Genomic DNA, 18,324 nt, shown 5'->3' on the forward strand with positions numbered 1-18,324 from the left:
CCTGCACTGTATGTAAGGAGTTTGTATGTTCTTTCTGTTTTTGCATAGGTTTTCTCTGGGGGTTCTGGTTTCCTCCCACGGTTCAAAATGTTCCAGGGTGTAGGTTAATGGGGTGTAAATTGGCAGAATGAGCTCGTGGCCTGTTACTGTGCTTTAGGTCTAAATTTAAATTTAAAATACCCTTCCTTCTGAGCCACAGAACCAGATTCTGTGGCTTTTCCCTGGTAGGTTGTCTTCCCCAACAGTAATCAAAATAGTATTCTTATTATTGAGGGGAAGAGCCATACCAGTACCCTACACTGGCCACTCATTCCCTTTCCTTCTCCAGGCAATCACCCAGCTACCTGCCTCCTGTGTGTGAATTCCCCCCTGAAACTCCTATCACCCCCTCCCAAACAATCTGGAGTTCATCCCGCTCTGGTTCCCTAACTCAGTCTATGTGAAGCTGAAGATGGCTGCACTTCTCACAGGGATACTCATCAGGGACATTTGTGCTGTTTCCAACATCCTACAAGAAGAGCATACCACTGTCCTGCCTGCCATCCCCACTGCTCAGACTGTACAATAACAGACCTCGCGCGTTTTTGCCTGTGCCTTATTGTGGAAGTTTTTTTTCCCTAGAGGCCTACTGTCGTCTGCACCACTTCCTCAGTTCACTGACACCAATGCCTCCAAACCCGACTCACACACTGGCCTCTCCACATGAGCTCTAGTTAATTAGCCTTTCTCACACAAGCACCCATCTTTACCAGTGCTTTTAAGGACTCCTGTTTGCTCCTTGTCTCACTGCTGTGAAACAGAAATTCATAAAAGCACAATGTTATTGACCATTTTAAGAAATAGCTTGTGATTGCAGAAGTAGTCAGCAATTTGGATACCAACAGAATTTTTTTTATTTTTTTTAAATAGTGACACTCTCAGGAAGGGTTGACAAAACAGAAGTTGATGATTTAGATTCTCATTTCCAATTTGTCATTCAATTATTTTTTGACCTGTTCTTCACCTCCTTTCAAGTACATATTGAAAAAGTATAGTGATACCATCATTAAGATTTTAGAGAAAGAATCCCTCTCATTTTTACTTGCTTCATGTTGCTGATACAAAATTTGTTCATTGTTTCCTACCGGGCACTCACTGTATTAAAGCTTTCCTGATTTCTTGAGTAAATAGTCTAACTTTGATTTCCAAATAACATCATATTTCCAGATCAATATTTTTCTGTATCTACCCTTTAAAATGCTTTTAACATTTTATAAAAATTTAATAGATTTCCCCCATCAATCTTTTACAAAGAAGAATATGTAGCTAAATTTATCCTCCAAGTCTCAACATCATTCTGGCAAACCAATGCTGTATCTCTCTCAATGTTATCAAGTCCTTCCTGAAATGTGATGATGAAATGGAATGCAGTGATCTGTACGAGTTTGACAAAAACATATTTTAACAGTCTACCTCTTCCACCTTCTCTGGCTCAGCAATTAGCTGTTACATGTTCATTGTGACAATTTTATCATTTATTGCTTTGCCTCTCCAAGGAGACAGCACAAACACTGCAGATGATGGAAAGGGAAGGAGAGTATTTCTACTAATGTAGGTCAAGCATCATGAATGCAAAACAGACCTGATCTTTTCCTACCCTTCACTTTTGTAGTTTGAGTGCCAATAACCCTGGAAAAAACATCACATTCAAATCCAATTTCACAGGAGGAAAAAATACTGCCATCTTAATGATTAAAGGTTCAAACACATTCAATCTGTATGCATTTAATATCCATGTTCAGTTAGTTAAAATAGATTTAAATTTAAAAAAGGATATGTAATAACTTCCACAGGATATTTGATGACAGCCTTAATAATAAATGGGGCATTCGCAGCTCTTACTGGTGTCCACACAGTATACGGATTGGCAAAAACAGTTGTTACTGAAACCAAGAGAAAACAAATTAGATTCACAAGGGTAAGATAATCATTTTATATTAATTATTCAAAGAATTATAGGATTGTAAACTGAATCTCACCATTTCTATCTTGATAAGATGCAGTGATGTCTGCTAGGTCGAAGGAACTTGCAAATGGGCTGTCATTAACTACTGAAATCTGTTAAGTAAAGATGACCTAATATTTATATTTTTAATTTCTTTTCATCCACATTTAATACATCGTAAACACCATATGACTAGTCTGCAGTAAAAACAAGGGTTTCCTAGAACAACCTATTCCTTATTAACAAACTAACACACATGTCTGAAGCTTGTAATCACTTGCATTTTAAGATCCATTTCTTGGAAATTTTTTTCTTTTGATTTAGAAGGTTGAAAACTTATTGTTTCCTATGTTTAATCATATATTCAGTATAATTACAGTGAAGCTTGGTTTTAATTATTTTGACAGATCTTTAGCATTTGAAAGTGACAGCTGCACACTTTTAATAGCTGTTTCTTGCTTAAGACATGCTCACCCTTATATTCTAATGGGTCAATCAATGTTATTAAATTACAATATACTGAAAAGATGTCCTTGAATAATTAATAATTGAATATCCAGTGGTGAAGTTCAGGTGGGAAATTTGGTTGGCATGGACAAATTGATCCAAACTGCCTGTTTCTACACTGTGTAGATTTTCAACTATTATTCAAGAAATCATCTTTAGGCTAGGTTGGGAGGGGAGCTACGAGGATACAAAGATATTGAGAGGTTAACTGAACGGTGAAAGATCATAGCCACATCTGATGCAAACTTCAATTTTGGGTATTAATTTATGAAATCTGTAAAGATGAATTTCTGTTTACTCAAATAGCCAGTACACAGTGGGGTGGGGGCTGTACTCACAATCCTCCAATTCATTTAATGTCCAAAAATCCATTAATCCATCTCAGAATGTACGTTTAAACTTTACAGGTTGAGAATTCTAAAGATTTATAACTCTCTCAGCCCCAAATGCTGACTCTTTAAAATGAGACCATGGCCCCAGTCTTCAGCTAAAGAAATTATCTATGCTAAAAGTACTGTCAGAATATTTCCTAACTCTAGTAACAGTAAGCTCATCTATTCAGCCCATATGACTGTTCTTTTAAAAATTATTCAATTACCCCCCACTCCCTGACCTAGCTCCAAAACCCTGGCACCAGAAATGACCCTCCAAACAAATAAAATTTAGAAACCGTGTCCAACCCTAACCTCAGGATTCCCTCACTAACCCCCCATTCTGTTCTCTAGCTTCAAGACAGCAGGAAATTCTATTTCCTCCAATTAACTTTTTATGCCAGTTCAGTGTCAATAACTTGTCACCAATTTGTAAATCAACTTTAGGCCTCAAAGCTGGAACAAACTTTGATCAAATTTTAAATGAAGGTTAAAATCTTCACAAGTGAATTTACTATGCATTTGTACTGTGCACTATGTATGCATAAATGATTTTACAGTCTTTATGTGGAATCCTGTCACAAATCACTCACAAAAATCAACTGAGTTGGCATGCTGTTCATACAGACAAGATGAAAGGACAGTTTCAGACGTAACTGGACAAAATACTTTTAATGTTTAATCATGAACTTGGAATGGAATTTAAATACACCAGTTTACAATTCACAAACAACATCATTAAGCTACTTATTTTGAATAATGTGATCTCAGTAAAAAAGTGCACAAATAAGGGAAAAAAAAATCAAAAACTACTGTGAGTTTCATGGACTGTGATTTTCATTGTGTCTGCCTCACATTTCATGCGTTAATGCATGGAGCAGTATGTTAAACATGCACTAGGGCTGCCAAGCGGAATGAACATCTGAATGCTATTTCTGGGAATATTTATTGATGCAAAAGCACAACTCCTGAAGAAGCAAGTTATATTTTAAATTTAAACATACAGCACTTTAACAAGCGAGTCCAACCTACGAGACTATACCATCCAATTAACCTACAGCTCCTGCACGTTTTAAAGTATGGGAGGAAACCAGAGCACCCGGAGGAAGCCCACACAGACATGGGGAGAGCATACAAACTCCTTTTAGACAGTGCAAGATTCTTATGTCGCTTCAATGCTACTGAAAGGGAGGAGGGTAATAGCTAAATATGTCACAGGTTGCCAAATCTAGTGTTGGAAATGTAGGATAGGTACAACAGAGTTGTCACAAAGACACCTTCTCAGTCTTTAAATCTCCTACTGAGAGTTGATTAACTGGATCTGTGAGAAGCTGTAGCATTAAAGGAGGAATAGGAAGAAAATTAAAATGACTTATGGAGCAGAAGAGATCATCTGTGTGAGCTGGCCTGCTGACATTGTGGTGGATCCATGCTGGTTGGGTACCCTTCCCAGCAGTAAGTCCTACCAGTCTCACGAAGACAGCTACAGTAGCAAACTCTTCAGGAGAAAAAAAAAATCCAGAATACCGTCAGAGTGGCAGTGAAGGACCTGAGTGAAGGTTCCCCATTTTCCTGGGACTTCTTCATCAGGAAGGTTGATGCAATGCTCCAAATTTGAGAGGAAGGACAGCTACTGGTTCCAAGATGTTATGGATGACCTTCAAGACCCCGGCAGGGTGGCAGAGGATACTCTGAGACTTCCATGAGGAGTGAATAGACTTCATCCTTCCAACGGAGAAGTGATAACAGTGCATATTCAACATGTGCCAGTCATAGATGTGCTGGCCTTCTTGGATCGTTAAATCAGGGACCTGTGTAGACATGGAAGAAACATTTGGAATCTGGACCAGCAAACAAGTGAAGCTGGAGAGGGCAGCAAAGGTGCCACCATCATCATCCACCCACCCCACACCCCCTCCCCACCCGCCCCCAGTGTTCACCATTAGAGGGAACTGTGAGTACTTGCTCCATGCTGAACAGGGTGTTCAGGAATGGTGAAAAAAAAAAAAAACCTAGACATGTGGTAGCAACAGTGTGATTGACGTCTGTTTGAAACAAGAGGGTACTACACCCTGCTGAAGTGAGATATTGAAGATATCCATGAATCCCTTGGTAAGTTGGTCACCACAGATCTTTCATACTCAGCCAGGTACTCCATCCAGGTTGGATGCTTTCCTAGGATTCACTCTTCTGAAAGCAGCACGTACATCATCTTCAGACATGAAAAGGATGGGATCGTCAGGGGACGTGGGAATGAGGGGTGGTGGTTCTTCACTGTTACTTTCATCAAATCAGGTGTAGAAAAAATCCTCTGGAAGAGAAGCTTTGCCTTTTGCTACTTTATCAGTTTTGGTTTTGTAATAGGTTATGGCATTTAGGCCCTCCCACAGGTGTTGGTGTCCCTTGTTTCCATTTTCATCCGGAATCTCCACCCAGGTCTGAGCGATTGCATCTAAAGTGTAATTGTGGAAGAGGCAAATTGCAGTGGGTCCAGGTCTTTTCTCAGACACGAGTTAATTCTGGCCATGACACATCCTCTTAAACCATTTCATTACAGTAGATGTGAGTGCTACTGGGCGATAGTCATTGAGGCATCTCACCCTGCTCTTTTTGAACACCAGTATGATTGATGCCCCTTTGAAGCAGATGGGAAGCTCTGACTGCACTAGTGAGAGAATGAAAGTCTCTGTGAACATTCCAGCTAGTTGATTGGCACAGACTTTCAGCACCCTGCCAGATATGGAATCGAGACCTGATGCCTCTCAAAAAATGTTCTGATGTTGGCCTCTGAAACAGGTATCATAGGTCGCCAGCTTCTGCAGGGATTCTCATTGATACAGATGAATTCTCCTTTTCGAAGCTAAGATAGGCCCATACCCCACAATTCTGCCCTGGCAGTCACCAGAGCTGTCTTCCAGTTAACATGGGGATCCAAGATGGAAAGGGTCCAAGGGTCTCTATGTACAAGTCACCAGGCAATAGTGGCAAGGGCATACCCAACATGGACTTCATTCAGATGACCATCTTCTTGTGTGGCTGCATCAGGCTGTGCATGGAACCAAAGTACAAGGGCACCATGTGCGGAGGTTCTACCTGTCCAAGGCGTTGTGAAAGTTGGACCCGGCCCCGTTGCCACACAATGACCCAGTCTGCTGGACTTTGCCACATATTCACCACTCCCTAACCAACAACTCCTGGGACAAGAAGTTTTTTTTGAATATTTTATTTATATGTTTTAACCACCAAATAAAATTTACAATAAAAATCTTTAAAATAGTCTAATTTCTCCCCCTGAAGCCCCAAGAAAGGAGGAAGAAAGAATGAAAGATACAAGATGCAAGAAGAAAGACTGGAGATTGTTCCGACAACAATCTGATGATCGTATTCCATGCTCTTCAACCCCACCTCCCAACTACTGATATGTCAGCTCTAACTCCTCTATACCAATGCCCTCTTGGCAGACTGACCTCCTCTCACTGATTTCCTAACAATATGTCGCCTTAACTCCTCTACACCCACATCTCACAGCAGACTGATCTCCCCTCATTATTTTCTAGCATGACCCTTACCAAACTCTCATTCCACTGAGATTGACACTCTCCCTTTCGATCTCATGCTCTATTTTGTTCTCTTTGAGGTGTCTCCCAAATGATCCAATCCCAGACACCAACCCAATTTTCTTTCTATGTTCTAAAATTATAAAATATGCAAGGAAACTAGTTTCCTTTGGTAGGGTCTGCTCAATAGAGCACAATCTTTTGGAGCTATGGGTGTTACTGGGATTTGCAGTGTCAGGACATCAAACAAATGAATAATTTGCTCATCACATCCCATCTCATTGAAGCAACATACAATCATTACAATGTTTGTAAATAAAAACGACTTACATTATACCGTGTGTCAAGTCCTCGGTGTTTCAGTGGCTCTCGTTGATGTAGCTTTAAATCACCTATCACAGCAAGCTGAGATCCAGATATGGGAGATGAGAATTGGATATATACCATACTCTGCATAATGAATGTAGACATCCTCTGCAATCAACATTTTAAAAGACTTATGTTATTGACTGTCATTGTGGTAGTTGTGCTGCTTACGGGAAAAGGAACATGTGATAGGGTGCAGACCAAGTCGCTCTGGGTCACAATTGGTTTTGTGTCATTTTAGAGAGGGAAATTCCAACACAGTTGACCCTTTCTAAAAGATTGTTGTGTTTGGAAGAATATCAGGTTCAGTGGGTTCACAGAGAGACATGTCTGGACACAAGTGTTACAATTACAGGTAACTTTATTGAACACACAGAGACAAACATGGGAGAATGTCAAATGATACTTAATTAAGCAACTACGCACTCACGCACATGCACACACTTACAGACAAGGACTTCAGCAGCCACTCCTGATCCCTGTACCTGGGGTGCAGCTCAGTGTTAAATAATATACAGTTACTAACACACTTTAACAAGACAGGGATGCCACACACACTCCCAGTTCCTTGTACCAACAGGGGTGTGGCTCTTTGAAAGCACTGATCTATCACAGTACTATGGTTCAGCTCAAGTGTAGTGCACATCTTACCCACAACTCCTCCAGCAATGTCCACAGAAGCAACCTGGCATGGTGAGATGTCAAGGGCTTGGACCAAGAAGCAGAGAGCAAGGAATGTGCTATGCATCAGTGTTTTATATTGTTCCGAGTTGGGCATCTGGCCGAGGATAAGGAGTCATTTAAATGAGCCAATGGCAAGGTGGGCACTAATGGGTAATCAGAGTCAACCTTGATTGGCAGGTGATGCAACCTCTTAATAAGTTTCAGACAGGGAGGACACATGACCCTCCGGAATCCACAATGTTCCAGAGAGGCCATGTGTTCCTCCACAATCCACATATAACAGAGAGGAAACAAGAATCTTCTTGATGCATCCTGGAAAGTAAAATGGCAAGCAATTTGGCTCAATTGCTGTGGTGCCAATGTGCTTGAATTTTCTGTGCTATGCACATAAGCATGTCAACAGGGACATTCACTCAGTTATACTGGTGTGATCAGATAGGTCTCCAAAAAAAAAGCAAGTTTGTTTGGAGAGTACACAGTTTGGCAATAGGTAGCTGTCTCAATTGCTATTCAAAATTGCTATTCAAAGGGACCAAGATTTTCTGCTGATTGAAGAAATGTTGATTATCAAAAAAATACTAATTCTACTTACTTCTCCAGTGAATGTTGCAAAAAAGTCCCATTTTCTGTAGGAAAATATTTTTGCTTCAAATCACTAAGGCTTAGTAAACAACAGTCTCTAGTGTATAACATACACATCTTCTCCTGTCCAGGTCCTAGCCAGCTTGTCCTTTTCACACAGATAGCAATTCGGTGCTGTGATTACCTCCACTGCTGGCTTAAAGGAAGGACTACAATGAACCCCCATTCCGTGTTCATACCTTTTACACAGAATGGCACAATAAAGACTTGAAAAATATCACAGAGAACAAGATCATCTGGAACAAAAGAATGAGAAGTGACCTCAGCAGGAGGTCTTGAGGGTCCTTAAGAAGCGATTCTCTCACATGTACCAGAAGTAAAAACGCTTCATTATATTACATTCAATATTTGCAAACTGATTCATGGGACATCAAAAATATTGTATTATTTCAAGTACATGGCCAAATTAGGAAGCCATGAACTCTCTTTAATTCAAGAAAGGTGAATTAATTTTCTTCTCCCTTGAGAGAGCAATAGGAAACAATTTCATGTGGATTTACCAAGTTGGCCAGCTGACTGATGACACCGGGAGGCAGATATTGCACTGAAATCAAGCCAAGGGCTGCATATTGAACCGTGAGACATTGTGCAGCCACAACTTTAACTAAATGGATGGCGAACACAGAAATTTTCATTATATTTAACAGGCATCTCGATAAGCTCAAAGAGCCACAATCTGAAAATCTTGTGAACCAAGAGCTGGAAAATAAGATTAGTTAAAGTCAGTTTTGGCAGACACAATCACTAGCTGAATGGCTTCTTTCATCCTATCATTTTCGGAATATACAGGTTAAATCATATTCAGAGATTCATGCTGATTAGAGTGAAACATAAAAGTCTGCAGATGCTGTGATTGTAGTAAAAACACAAATGTTGGAGGAACTCAGCAGATATCGCAGCGTCTGTACGAGGTAAAAAATATATATAACCAACGTTTTGAGTATTTGGCCTTCAAGATATTCTTCAAGCATCAGTTATACATCTTTACCTCCTATGAACACTGAGTTTGGCATGTTAATCAGAAGCTCAAACTCAAGTAACAAGCACGACATTTGCCTTATGACAGTCCAATGAGCCCTCAAGTGGTGAGCTTTTCTTTCTTAACTGAGGCAAAGGATACAAGAGAAAGGAGTTTATACTAGAAATTCATTCAACTGTAATTAGTCCACCAATGCAGTTCAAATCATATTATGGAAAAAATGTCATGGAGAATACACTGGAAAACATGTAGCTTTGAGTGTACACTGTACAAAATAAAACTTTTTTCCTTGGAACAAGACTGCTGAGGGAAAACTGAATTGAGGAAGGGGGACTGAGGTAGAATAAATAGAAAGGCAGCAACAAAAGAAATTGGAGCCATAGACTTAAAGTTCAATGTTTAATGCAAGTTTATTGTCAAACAAGAACAATGTACTGATGCACCAAAATTCTTACTTGCTGCAACCAATCAGGTACGCAAGATACAATAGTAAACATTTAAATTACCACAAAGGCAAGAAAGATGATGAAATGTATCAAAGGATAGATAAATAAATATTCCCAGTTGGAGTAAGTGCCACAAAAAAAAGTGACATTTTAGTAGTGCAGACAGATCTTTTGGTGGTCCTGGGTAGCTTATGTTTAGGGTTAGAGTAGTACTACTGGGAGGTTCAAGAGCCTGATAATTGTTGGATAAAAAACTATTCCTGTACTTGGTGCTAGATTTCAGATTTTTGTACCTTCTGCCTGAATGGAGCAGGTGAAGAGATTGTGACCAGGGTGATGGGGGTCTTTCTTAATGTTGCAGCACCTCACATTGATGCTTTCAATGGATAGGAGATGGATCTTCCTAGGTTTGCCACTTTCTGCAGTCACTGGTTTCTGGCCACTCGAGTTTCCAAACCAGACCATGATGAAATCTGTTTACTTTCCGCAGTACACCTGTTGAAGTTCTATAGAGTATTCAATGACATGCCAAATCTCCTAGAAAGTAGAGGCATTGGTGTGTCTTCTTCACAGTTGGCCTAAAGGGCTGGCTCCAGGAAAGGTCCTCCAATATGTGGATTCCCAGGTTCTTGAATCACAGTCCCATCAATGATGACAGGTGCTTTGAAAGACCCAAAAATATTCTTGTTAGGGGATATTCACGATTTGAAGTTAGATATTTATCAGAGGAAGTTTTTAAATGTAGCAATAGCAGTAGCAAAGAAATGTATCACCGTAATGTGGAAATTAGATAATAATGTGGGGTTGAATAGAGAGCAAATGAAATTACAAAATGGCATATTGTTAAAGAAAATAACGTATAATTTGCGGAATCAATTAGAAAAATTTTATAGGATTTGGAAACCTTATATGGATTTTATTGGTAAGAGTTCATCTCCAGTGTCCGCTACTCCTGCTCCAGCTCACCCGTTAATTAAGGTTTAAGATATATTTATAAATTTGAAATTCAATTAATCAATGAAGGATATATGATCAATTCAGGCAGGGTTTTTCTGTTTTCCTTACTTTTTTGGGGAGGGAGAGGGAGGGTAAGGGGAGAAAATATAAAATTATATATTCTTTTTGCATTTTTTTTCAATTATTTTGTATGATTATGTACAAGCACAATATTTGTTATTGATGCAAATGAAAAATAAATTTCTTAAAAAATGACAGGTGCACAGTCCCTCAGCCTCCTGTTCCTAAAGTCCAAATAAACTCCTTGATTTTGCTAATGTTGAGAACAAGATTGTTGTTCTAGCACCACATTTATCACATTCTTGATCTCCATCCTATATTGACTAATCATTTCCCATTATTTGGCCATCAACTGATAGATTGCATCCAAGCCAAACTTGGTTATCCAATAGTGAGTGTAGAAGGAATAAAATAGGGAGCTAAGCACACAGCCTTAAAGTGCCCTGGTTGATGCTCAACGAGGAGGTGATGTTGCCTATCTGCACTGATTGGGACCTGGTGATGAGGGACAGAGGGATAAACTAGTACAAGATACAAGAATTTTAGGAGTTTTGCTGATATATGAGCTTTAGTCAATGAACAACATCCTGACATAGGTATACTTGTGGAGAGCCAGCAAAATGGCATCCATTATTGATCTGTTGCAATGATAGGCAAATTGGAGTGAGTCCATATCCCTCCTGAAGCAGGAGTTGAATTGCTCCGTAATCAATCTCTCAAAGCAGTTGCGGTCTGAAATTCACTGCTCAAAATGTTGTTCTAGGCATATTTAAAGAGGTCTGCAGATTATGACCTGTGGTTGAAGATGGGATTAAAGTGGACTAGCACAGGCAGGATCGGCTAAGTGGCTTCTAAAAGTGATGCAAAATTTCCATAATCTTTATGCTCGTGAAAGTGTGGGATCTTAAGTCATCATCTCACCAACACCTCCTGATTTATTTGTAATCAACACACTAAAGCAGAAGTGAGAATAGCTGTCACCTACAACTTCATCATAGCAGTCAGTCTCCAGCAAAATCACAGATTCCTGATACAAGAAAATATAAAGGATCTGCTGACCCATTACTGCTCTCAAGGTCTCTGGCCTCCTTTTCTGCCATTCTAATTCATTCCCTTCTGGGCGACCTTCCTCGGGTTGGTGAAGATCTTCTGGACCAGCAGCAGCCGGATGTCCCCAGGGTTATGGTCGAGGAAAATGCACTCAAAGAGTTGGTGTCATCACCCATGAGCACGAGCATCTCGTCCATCAGCTCCATTGTGGACCTGTCCCCCAGGGCGTCGAGGTACAGCATCCGAGCGGCATGCTGGTGCCTGGATAGTCCGAGGAATCCGGTAAGCACTCGCTTGATGGTCTCGTATTTGTCTTCGGCGGGTGGCTGCTGAACGAGGTGCAGCACACGTCTGGTGGTGGCCTGGTCCAAGGCAGTGACCACATGGTAGAATTTGGTCGTGTTGGACGAAATCTGGCGAAGGTGAAAGTGAGCCTCCGCATGGCCGAACCAGGTCTCCAGCTCCTGAACCCAGAATTCAGGCAGTTTCACGGCTATAGCGTTGATTCCAGGCTTGCTCATGATGAGTTCAAAGACGTTTGAACCAGTCGGGGTCACTAATTGTAGCGGCAGCTACACCTGCTCCTTAAAGAACAGACACAACCAGACGGGTTGAGCTCAGTGAGCAGACGGGTTTATTGCAGGCTGCTGGGCTGCACTTATACTCCTAGCCCGAACCTGGCTGAGAACCGTACTGGAGGGCACAGACGTCACCCGGGCGTCACATGGTCTCCCAGTGCGGGCTTCTGAGCCCCGTGCTGCGAGGAAGGGGAAACCCCTGACAGTGCCATTTCGGCCGGCTGCCCCTTCGCGTGGCTTACAAGCAGGGCTGGTTCGCCTGCCTAGTGGTGAGCCGCCACACTAGAATATTAAGAATTGTAACAAACAAAATTCATCTTTTTAGAATTCAAAATTAATTCATTTACCAAAAGGTCTATAATCTCAATAAAAATATTTTGCATCAGGAGATCTAACAATCCTAAAAATGCATACCACTTCAGATTGGATATAAATGGAATGGTCTATTTTTTTTTTAAATTCTGTGATAACAAAGCACCATTTTAAAAAAAAATGATTTCAATGTAGGAGGAAGGGAACCCTTCCAAATACTTACAAAAAGCTGGTATGAAAAAGTCAGAAGAAATTGCACACTGTATACACGCTCAGATGATTGGAGCGGAAGCTCAAGACGGAAATTCAGAAGATCCATTTTCCCATCTTGGTTTTTATCTTCCTCCAAAGCCTTCAAAATGTATGACATGTTAAGCAAGTTAAAATGTATTTTATCACATTTCTGGGCAAGCTGAAGCAAATGAAAGTGTCCAAAAGAAAACCAAAATAGTATAACATAGCATTAGGTTTTAAATTAGACAATTTCAGTGGGGAAAAAACTCATCATGAACATACAGGTTGCACAGTATTTGCCATTTTCTTTAAGGAAATATGCATCTGATACATGGATTAAGCACAGAGACCCCATTTATACAATGTGACATGTTACATCCCATTGATGACCACCTTATTAATGACAAAATAAAAATATAGATTCAATGGAATAACAGGCCCATGAGCTTTCACCACCCAAATACATCTATGTAACTACTAACCCTATATATCAGAGGAAACCCACATGTACATGGGTAGAACGTACAAATTCCTTGTGTGTGGCTCAATACAACGAAGTCTATTTTCTGCCCAACTTAAAGGCAACCTGGACCAGCATGCTGCCATTAGAAACCATCTGTCCATTTCTTTCTCATGCTTCAGGCCTCCCAACTATCAAGGCAAGCCTTCCTTCACCTTCCTTCGATTGCCTCCCAACTGCTTAAGTTTACACCAAATCATATATTAAAATAGCACCTTTCACATCCATTTTATAACACGGTTTACTGTCATGCATTTTTAAAAAAAAGTATAATTATTATAATATAGCAAATGCAGTCCATATACACATAAAGTTCCAATAAACAATAATGTGATAAAGATTAGAAGATTTTTTTTTAGCAACGTTAAACAAGAAATAAATATTGGCCAAAACACGAGGAAGAACAACCTGCCCTTTTTTTCAATATCTGTTCAGTGCATCTGGGCCATTCATAAGAACATATAGCATCTCTAGTAGAGAGGCACTCACCAAGTTCAGCACAAAACTGTTTACTTCAATACTTTGATTCAACATTAGCGTAACATTTAGTTAACATTCAATATTATCTAAAAGTTAGGAAAACTTGGTCCAGCAATTAACATCTCTTCTGCCTATTCTTAATTTTCCAAATAAGTTGTAAAACATGGCGTTTCCTCTCTAATTAACAATTTAGGCTCCATTAACCAACTCAGGTCCAAATCTCAAGACCTCGTTGAAACATGAATACGTTTTGCAGACACAAATGCCCCAAATATCAATATGATCTTTGTTGAAATGTGGCATCAACTCACCAAATCCATAATAACAATCTAGACCCATTTACATTGTTCCCATTTCATTCTCTTAACATCCCCTGAACTCCAACCTACTTAATTACACAATGGGAACAATTATTGTGCTCAATTAATTTATCCATCTTCACATCTTTTCAAAAAACCCATGTCAAGATGTGCTAACTCCACACAGAAGCACCCGAGTTCAGGAATGAACCTTGCTCACTTGAGCTGGGACTCTCCTTGACATAGATCAACAGCTGGCCTCAATTTTTTTTTGAAAAGGTGGGGAATTCTCAATTGATTAATTACAGTCTTCCAAGCACCTTCCTATCATCTGAGGCAAAAGTAAATTGTCCAAAGAAATAGTATTCTCTCTCCCAGATAAATGCTGCCTCAAGAAACTTAACATCTAGCCCGCTGCTCTACTCACTATACACTTATGACTGTGTGGCTTAGTATAACAGCTAGAAATTTGATGATATTATAGTAGTGAGTTGTATAAAAAGAGGCTGTAGCAGACTTCATCAGGGATTTTATCTGAAGGCAGCACCCAGCAATTGGAGTCAGGTGACTCAGGCAGTTAAGATTTGAAAAACTCTGATTCACTTCAATTCAGCAGTCTGGAGATGGAACTATTGACTGGAGTTCCACACTGCACGTGCAGCAGTGAGTAGGAAATTCACAACTAACTAGTTTTTTTTTCTATAGAGCAATGAGTCAGCACACATGACGGAGATTTAAAACTTGATGAATGATGCACCAACAACAACCTTGCACTCAATGTCACCAAAACCAAGGAGCTGACTGTTGACTTCAGGAAAGGAAAACCAGATGTGTACAATCCAGTGATTATTAGGGGATCAGAAGTGGACAGAATGAGCAAATTTAAATTCTTGGGAGTCAACATCTCAAAGGATCTTTGCTGGATCGAACAATCTAATGGCATCGTGAAGACAGCACCTCTTCTTCCTTAGGAGATTGAGGAAGTTTGGTATAACATCAGAAATCCTGGCAAATTTTAACAGATGTGTAGTGGAAAGTGTGCTGACCAGTTCCATCACGATCTGGTATGGGGAACACCAATACCCCTGATCGTAAAGCCCTGCAAAGGGTAGTGGACACAGCCCAGGACATCATGGGTAAAATCCTCCCCACCATTGAGAGCACTGCCATCAGAGAGCAGAGCAATAATCAAGGATAGACACCACCCAGCACACACTCTGTTCTCACTGCTACCATCAGGAAAGAGATTTAGGTGCCATAAGACTCGCACCAGCAGGTTCAGGAACAGCTGCTACCCCTCCACCATCAGACTTCTCAAAAAAAACTCAATCAGGGACTTATACTTTTGCAGTATTGTAGTGAATTTACATTTCTTAATTTGTTTATGTGTCCATTGGGTCAATTATTTTTTGCACTGCCGATAAATTCTAATTCTGTCCTGTGCAGGAAACAGAATCTCAGGGTTGTATGCGAGGTCATGAATGTACTCTAATAAATCTGAAATCTCACAAACTGCAATTGGCAACTTAATCATTCATTCCCTGTACCACTGGCACATTGTGACTACAGTTTTCACCATCAAAATAGTGCACTGCTATAACACATCCAGACATGGAAAGATTAATTTATATTCTTGTGCAAGTCACATTATATGAATGGATTAAAATCCTGGAAGCCCCTATCTTGTTATTAGAGAACCTTCAAAACTTGCATTACAGTTGTTAAAGACAGTGGCTTATTGCCACCTTCAAGGGAAGTTAGAAATAAATAATAAATGTTGGCCTTTCCAACAACTAGTCTATTAGAAATAATAAACTTCTGAACCTTCCCAACAAATTGTTCTGAAATAATTGAGCCAATTACCTTTACTACTTGTTTTTTTTTCCTGAAATATACAAAGATTTTGATCTCTCTATAATAACTTCTCTGCACTAAACTGAGTATTAATCTTATGGCCCACAAATGCACTCTTATCAGGACCAACATTGCTTGGGGAAAATAGAACAAATACAACCAGCTGACCAGCACTGCAGAGACAAGGCTGGGTTTCATCTGCAGACAGGCCAAGGCAACTCCAGGACAATTGAATGCAGCATCTAACCTTTCATCACCAGCTCATCATATTGCAAGAACTCAAACAACACTTTCCAAACAGCAGCTCTCAAAATGATCCTTCATCTTCACCAAATCAACACTGCTACCTGAGGTTACAAAACCCAATCCCTGACAAAGCAAAATAAGTTGATACTGATGACTTAACTAAATAGATGAGGGATGTCTTATATCTATTGGTGCAGGTATGTCTGTTTGTCTGTTCTCCATGCAAATCAATATGCAGTACTCTAGTAGCCACATTGAATTGAACCTTTAAGGTCATATGAAGTTCTAAAGTTTTCAAAAAATTGAACTTGCATCAGGGACACCTCAATTAGTTACAGTGCTGTGCATCAATGTACATTCATAATAAAAACAAGTGGCCAAACCCAGTTCAATATGAGCCCAAAAAAGTGAAGCAACATTGGCAGAAGCTCTTCACAAGCCATAGAGTTAGACAAAGGTGAAAGCAAGAGAGAGCAGAGGAACATCAGTCTCGCCCCTCACTGTTGATGCTTCCAGACAAACAAGGAGCAGGCAGCAGTAAACTGAGGAACAATGCCAAGCCCGAGTATTTTATTTCCCAGACAACGACAGGTATCCTAGTTTTAAATAAAACTGCTAAGTTACGAGTTTTGCTTAATGACATAAAATGCCACATTGAACGACTTACTGTCACTAACGGAATTCTCAGATGGTCCCCTTGTAAATTATTGAAGTTTTCAAATGTACTCCATGCCACAAAATCACCATTTGTACTGGTTCCAGCGATCATTAGAACTTGGTATTGGAACCTTACATTTGGCTGCTCTTCATACGAGTTTACTTTTATCCAAAACCCTGTAGGTGGAAAATTACTCAAATCACATGTACACATCATACCAAAAAAAAAATCAAACGTAAATATTGCCCACATCCCTCGAACTCCAAGGTATCCCTCAATGCATATCATGATGTTTACTGCAACTTTTGAGAATGGTCTCAGAAATCTAGGAAACAAAATAAGTGAATCCCAAGATAGCCATGAATGTCAAGTCATTGAATATATTCAACAACCTATTTTTTTTGTGTTCAGGGTGAATCTTGAGATGAAAAGGAATACTGCAGTGGACCAAATTCAAGTACCAGCCACCGACTTACTGCAGCTGATACTCATGAGCCTACATCTGCTTCAATTTCTAATCTGCTTCTGTAGTTTTATAGGGTTAACCACATTTAATGCAGCTGTTACTCGTGGTTTTTTCCTCCCCCTCCCCTCCCCTCCCCCCCTCCCCCCCCCTCCCCCCCCCTCCCCTCCCCCCCCCTCCCCCCCCTCCCCCCCTCCCCCCCCTCCCCCCTCCCCCCCCTCCCCCCTCCCTCCCCTCCCTCCCTCCCCCCCTCCCCCCTCCCCTCCCCCCTCCCCTCCCCTCCCCCCTCCCCCCCTCCCCCCTCCCCTCCCCCCTCCCCTCCCCTCCCCCCCTCCCCTCCCCTCCCCTCCCCCCCTCCCTCCCCTCCCCCCCCCTCCCCCCCTCCCCTCCCCCCTCCTCCCCCCCTCCCCTCCTCCCCCCCCTCCCCCCCTCCCCTCCTCCCCCCCTCCCCCCCTCCCCCCCTCCTCCCCCCCCTCCCCCCCTCCCCTCCCCCCTCCTCCCCCCCTCCCCCCCTCCCCCCTCCCCCCCTCTCCCCCTCCCCCCCACCACCACATTGGTGGTACACAGTTCTGATGCAGCCATTCTGTCCATCCCTCCACACAACCTGGAGGGATTTGCATCTGCTTCCCAAAGTAGTACCTTGTTTGGAGTATCAATAATAAACATGAAATATTTCCCATTTTAATTCAAAGATCCAACCAATTCTTTTTCAGCCGGAAAAATGTAGGGAGCCAACAATCTGCTAATCAGGTAGGGCACATCATTGAACTCACCGTGACTCCTGTAGGCAACCAAAAGTGGAGAGATGTAAGTAAGCGCCCAAACTATCAGTGAAAACAGCGTGGCTTTGGTGAAAACGCTGGTCTTGTACCGAATTAGAGAGGGCTGTGAAAAGACTTCATAAATAGCCATCTCTCGAGAGGGTTTTCAGAGGCCTGCAGACCTTGGTTCGATTTGGCGCCTCCGGCGTCCCATCACTTCCCGAGCAACCGAGGGCGGCAAGGACCGCGGGTGGGGTTACTGTGATTGACAACAACAGCAACCAACGACAGGGCGCGTCCCGGGCCGTCGGTGCCA

General features: G+C 41.2%; 1 protein-coding gene across 1 annotated transcript in view; it reads right to left on the reverse strand.

Moving 5' to 3' along the window:
* The window catches only part of tmem231 (transmembrane protein 231), a 36,621-nt gene extending 18,358 nt beyond the window's left edge, over window positions 1-18,263 (reverse strand). Inside the window, exons 1-6 of the mRNA XM_069901274.1 lie at window positions 18,021-18,263; window positions 16,794-16,960; window positions 12,717-12,845; window positions 6,750-6,893; window positions 2,019-2,097; window positions 1,817-1,922 (exon numbers count right to left, since the gene is read on the reverse strand). Coding sequence (XP_069757375.1) covers window positions 1,817-1,922; window positions 2,019-2,097; window positions 6,750-6,893; window positions 12,717-12,845; window positions 16,794-16,960; window positions 18,021-18,159 — 764 coding nt within the window. The 5' untranslated portion in view covers window positions 18,160-18,263. The remainder of the gene's footprint in view (window positions 1-1,816; window positions 1,923-2,018; window positions 2,098-6,749; window positions 6,894-12,716; window positions 12,846-16,793; window positions 16,961-18,020) is intronic.
* Window positions 18,264-18,324: the final 61 nt, after the last annotated feature.

The sequence above is a fragment of the Narcine bancroftii genome, chromosome 10 (genome assembly GCF_036971445.1).
Source record: "Narcine bancroftii isolate sNarBan1 chromosome 10, sNarBan1.hap1, whole genome shotgun sequence".
Lineage (NCBI taxonomy): Eukaryota > Metazoa > Chordata > Chondrichthyes > Torpediniformes > Narcinidae > Narcine > Narcine bancroftii.